General features: G+C 49.8%; 1 protein-coding gene across 1 annotated transcript in view; it reads left to right on the plus strand.

Annotated features, from left to right (window-relative positions):
* The first annotated feature begins 803 nt into the window (after positions 1-803).
* LOC106815515 (tubulin alpha-8 chain-like) overlaps positions 804-5160 on the plus strand; it is a 10046-nt gene continuing 5689 nt past the window's right edge. Inside the window, exons 1-2 of the mRNA XM_014819980.1 lie at positions 804-872; positions 2802-2888. Coding sequence (XP_014675466.1) covers positions 804-872; positions 2802-2888 — 156 coding nt within the window. The remainder of the gene's footprint in view (positions 873-2801; positions 2889-5160) is intronic.

The following is a 5160-nucleotide window of genomic DNA, read 5'->3' on the forward strand; positions in this document are numbered from 1 at the left end:
GAGTGAGAAATGAGAGAGAGAGGAAGACGAGAGAGAGAGAGACGCACCGACGTATGCGAGGCGATGAGCCGAGAGCGACACGACAAGACGCAGAGAGAGATGAGAGAGCGAGAGATAGAGAGCAGAGCAGAGAGAGTAGGTGTGTGCCGTGTGTGTGTGCCTCGCGTGTGTGTGCTGTGTGTGTGTGGGTGTGTGTGTGTTGTGTTGTTTTGTGTGTGTGTGTTTGTTGAGAAGAGAGAGAGGGAGTAGCATCGGCGACCGTTGTGTGACTGTATATATGTGCACAGATTGTACGAAAAACCTGGTATCGTGCTAGAGAGAGAGAATGAATTCGAGTGAGAAGGAGAGAGAGAGAGAGAGAGAGAGAGAGAGAGGGAGAGATAGGGGGAGAGAGTGCATGGCACTGTGGCGTGTTTGTACACACCCTTCTAACCAGTATAACCTGCTAGTGAGCGAAGGCAGCACACTTGCCTCAGAGCACACACAGCGCGCGACCTCTGCCACCCTGTTAGCTTTCTACTAGTTGGCAAGCTGCCAGGGTTTACATATACCTGCTATTACAAACCCACCGAGCTGTGTGTATAATAACAGTTTTATAATGAAATGTATTTAATAAAAATAATAATAGTAACAGTACTTAACAACTATTATAAATATACAGCTTAGTGGACAATAAAACACTGCAATTTATAATATAATAGAAATGTTAAGTCCCCATGCGCATGCGCGCTGCAGATGGTAGAAACACACCTATAGTGATGCGTAATGTAGAAGTAAGGGGGAACGTTTGTCATTGGGGGGACATGTATCACCTTACACCCACCTACCTGCTGCTCATGTCACGCTACGCTGATCTTGACAGCTCTATACAGGTATCGCTGGCAGGTAGACGGAGCGTACCTGTATCTGCCTGTAATCACTTAATCTAACGCCCATATACAGGTATATAGGTGTACATGCATAATATAGATTCGACACACCTCTATGTATGTATGTTAGAGTGTGTAAAATGAATGTAAATATGGGCAGCACTGTACTCCTGGGTATATATAATATTATATATAAGAGAGAGAGTGAAAGAGAGAGAGAAAGCGCGAGAGAGAGAGAGAGCGAGAGAGAGAGAGAGAGAGAGAGAGCGCGCGCGAGAGAGGAGGGCGGGGACGACGACACACACACACGCACGCACGCACGCACACACACACACACACACACACACACACACACACACACACACACACACACACGCACGGCGCGCGCTGCGCCACACCACCCACCACACACATATTTTATATTATATATATATATTATCGTGTACTTCATCAGGACATGTGTCTGACACGAAAACAATTTCACACGATGATCTGTGCTAGCTAGGCGTGATATCTCAAGGCCGATCTTCAATTCAAAGTTCTTGCCATAGACAACACCTCACGAGATCCGTGCCCTAGATCTAATACTGTGTGTGTCGCGCGTGCGTGTGTCGTGTGCGTGCGCGTGGCGTGGCGTGCGTGCGTGTGAGCGTGTCGAGCTGTGAGGTATGTAATGTGTGTGTGTGTGTGTGTGTGTTGTGTGTGTGTGGTGTGTGTGTGTGTGTTTGTGTGTGGTGTGTGTCTGTGTGTGCGCGCTGGTGTATTTGTATAGGCGCCGGTGCAAGCGGAATATTATAGCCTTGTTGACATATAGCCTAAACCTTCCTACAACGTACGGACAATAGCACTGTAGACTTCAGTGTGGACATGCATATACCCATACATATATACAAACACATACACACGGGCGCTCGCTTGTAAATACCAAACACTCACACACACCACACACCACACTCACACACGCACCACACACACTCCCACTACACATCACACACACGACACACAACAACACATCACCACACACTCACACAGGGGCACACTCAACACACACAACACACGCGCCGCGCACACACACACACACGGGAGACACATGCACCGCACGGCACACACACATAACCACACAGCACACACGCGCGCGACAGGTGGGCAGGCGGCACAGGCAGCGCACGGGGACGCGCGGCGAACGGCACGGCGACACGGCGGCGGCGCAGCAGGGGGCACGCAGCCGACACACACGCACACACCACAACACACATCACAGGGCACACATACAGGGGCCACACACACACACCACGCCGCCGCGAGGCGCAAACCCCGCACAACACTCACGCATCGGCCAAGCCAGGGGGGGCACAACACATGGCACCAGGGCACCACACACACGGCACGACACACAGCAACTCAACACACACACACACACAAGCACTCAAGCACTCTCTCTCTCTCTCTGCCCACACAGAGGGGGACCGCACAGGCACAGCGACACACAGCACACACACTCTAGCTCTCGTCTCATCTCTCTGCGTCTCTCTGCTCTCTCTCTGTCTCGGTCTCTCTCTCGCTCTCGGGGTCTCTCGTCTTCTCTCTCTCTCTCTCTATCTTCTCTCGTTCTCGTCGTTCTCTTCGTTGGCTTTCCTCTTCTCTCTCTCTCTCTCTCATATTCATATGATATTGCATGCATATACTAAAATTATATATATATATATATAACTGCGTTATTGCACGTAGCAAATCGATGATCATTTCCGATATTGATTTCTCATCGATCTATCCCCATTTCGTTGCAGCGTGAATGTATCTCCGTACATACATCGCCAGGCCGGTGTTGCAGATGGAAATGCTGCTGGGAGCCTAATACTGGGCCTGGAGCACGGCCATTAGAAGCCAGACGGCACCATGCCCCTGGACAACAGTCCGGGACACGGATGAAAGATTTCGTTCATCACGTTCTTTAGTGAGACGGACAAGCGGCAAGCACGTACCCGCGCGCGCGTGTTTCGTGGATCTAGAACCACCGTCTCGTACGTATCATAGTGACGTCATGCGTGGTGTGACGTCATGAACGTGTTTTGTGTCGTTTGTGCACGTACCGCACGCGAAGAGGATAGAGAGGGAGAGAGTGAGTGAGAGATGGAGAGAGAGAGAGTGAGAGAGAGGGAAGAGAGGCGAGTGAGAAAGAGATGGAGAGAGAGAGAGCGAGAGTGAAGAGAGGGAGAGAGAGAAGAGTGAGAAAGAGATGGAGGGATAAGAGAGATGAGAGAAGAGAGAGAGAGAGAGAGAGAGTGAGAAAGAGAATGGAGAGGAGAAAGGCGGAAATGCTGTAAGAGAGCATGGCGAACGAGAGAGAGGACCGAGGAGAGAGAGGCCAGAGAGCGAAGAGGCGAACGAGAAAGAAGCGCGCAGGCCGGGCGAGAGAGAGAGATATCAGAGAGAGTAGAGCGAGAGAGAGAGAGAAGAGAGAGAGAGAGAGAGACGAGAGAGAAAGAGGGAGGGATCGAGAGAGAAGAGAGAGAGAGAGAAGAGAGAGAGAGAAGAGAGAGAGAAGAGAGAGTGAAGAGAGAGATGTCAAGAGAGAAAGGCGAGGAACAAGAGAGAAGGGCGAACAAGAGAGATGGGCGAACGAATAGAGAGGCAAGAGAGAGAGAGAGAGGGCGAACAAACGAAAGAACCGGCGCGCAAGGGGGCGAGAGAGGAGAGAGAGAGATCGAGAGAGAGAGAGAGGAGAGAGAAGAGGGAGAGCGAGAGAGAGAGGGGAGAGAGAGAGAGAGAGAGGAGGAACGAGAGAGAGAGGGCGGGGGTAAAGAGAGGCAGAGCTGCTTCTCTGGCTTAGAGCTAGGTGCTCTCGGCGCACTATACAGTCCTAAAATACCGTGACGCCGGGTCCAAGATAAGAGGGACAAGCACTGAGTGAAAGCAAAGCACATTGTTAGAGCGGTTGCAACTAACAATCTCATATGATATAGTAGGTAGATATATATATGAAGTATAGATATATCTAGATATATTATGTGTGTGTGGTGTGTGTGTGTGTGGTGTGGTGTGTGTGGTGTGTGTGTGCGTGTGCGTGTGCGTGCGTGCGTGCGTCGTGTGTGTTGCTGTGTCATGCGTGCGTGCGTTGCGTGCGTCGCTGTGCTGCGTGCTGGCGTAGTTGGTGCGTCGTGCGTATGTGTGTGTATGTGTGTGTGTGTATATATTAGTAAATAGAGAGACGTGCACGCGCTAGGAGAGACGAGCGAGAGAGAGAGATAGAGAGAGAAGCGAGCGAGAGACGATGAGAGAGAGAGAGAGAGAGAGAGAGAGAGAGAAAGACAGAAAGGAAGGAGGGTAGGAGGAGAGAATGTAGAGGTACAGGGAAACACAGCGATGGTGTAGATACAGTAGAAGGGAGGAGTATCAAGGGAGAGGGTAGGGTGAGGGGGTGGCGCACGGGCGTACAAATGCCATGTCTATTTCAATATTTAACATCGTGCGTTCTTCCAAACGCACATCCTCAATTATACACAATTAGGCTCCATAGAACGAGAAACGAGAATTCACTAGAAATTCTGGTAAAACGCGTGAATTCTGTAGCGCATTAGCCATCGTTCATGCAGCTGCTAGCACAGCGATCTCTGTGAGGGATCATTGTCCTGTGAACCGGTTTTGCCATATATATGTATAGAGAGAGGGGGAAGGCGGGAGAGAGAGGGGGAGAGTGAGGGCGGGAGGGAGAAAAGAGAGAGGGAGAGAGAGGAAGGGAGGGAAAGAGAGAGGAAAAGGGAGAGAGAAAGCGAAAGGGGGGAAGGAGAGAGAGAGAGGGAGAGAGGAAGGGGAGAGAAAGAGAGAGGAAAAGGGAGAGAGAAATTGAAAGGGGGGAAGGAGAGAGAGAGAGGGAGAGAGGANGAGAGAGAGAGAGAGAAAGAGAGAAAGTGGAAACTGGATTTAAGCACTTATGGCACTGTAGATCATATGAAACGCGCCTAAATGGACTAGCTGCTATATTCTCCACTCCAGTCACGCATGCAGCCACGCTCTATCCGCTAACCCGGAAACAACTATACGTACCTATGATCCTATGATCAGTCACATGCAGGTGTATATGTGCGGCATGGCTAATGTCGTACGTGTCCACGACCGCTCGTTTACCTCGCACACACACTATTCTCCGCGGAAACCACGCAAGCTTACACACGTGAGGAAGAGTAGTGCTGTGTCGATATATATATATATATATATATATATATATACATATATATGTACTTGTATATATATGTCTAGTATATATATATATATATATATATATATATATATA

The sequence above is a fragment of the Priapulus caudatus genome, unplaced genomic scaffold, assembly GCF_000485595.1.
Source record: "Priapulus caudatus unplaced genomic scaffold, Priapulus_caudatus-5.0.1 Scaffold1137, whole genome shotgun sequence".
NCBI lineage: Eukaryota > Metazoa > Priapulida > Priapulimorpha > Priapulimorphida > Priapulidae > Priapulus > Priapulus caudatus.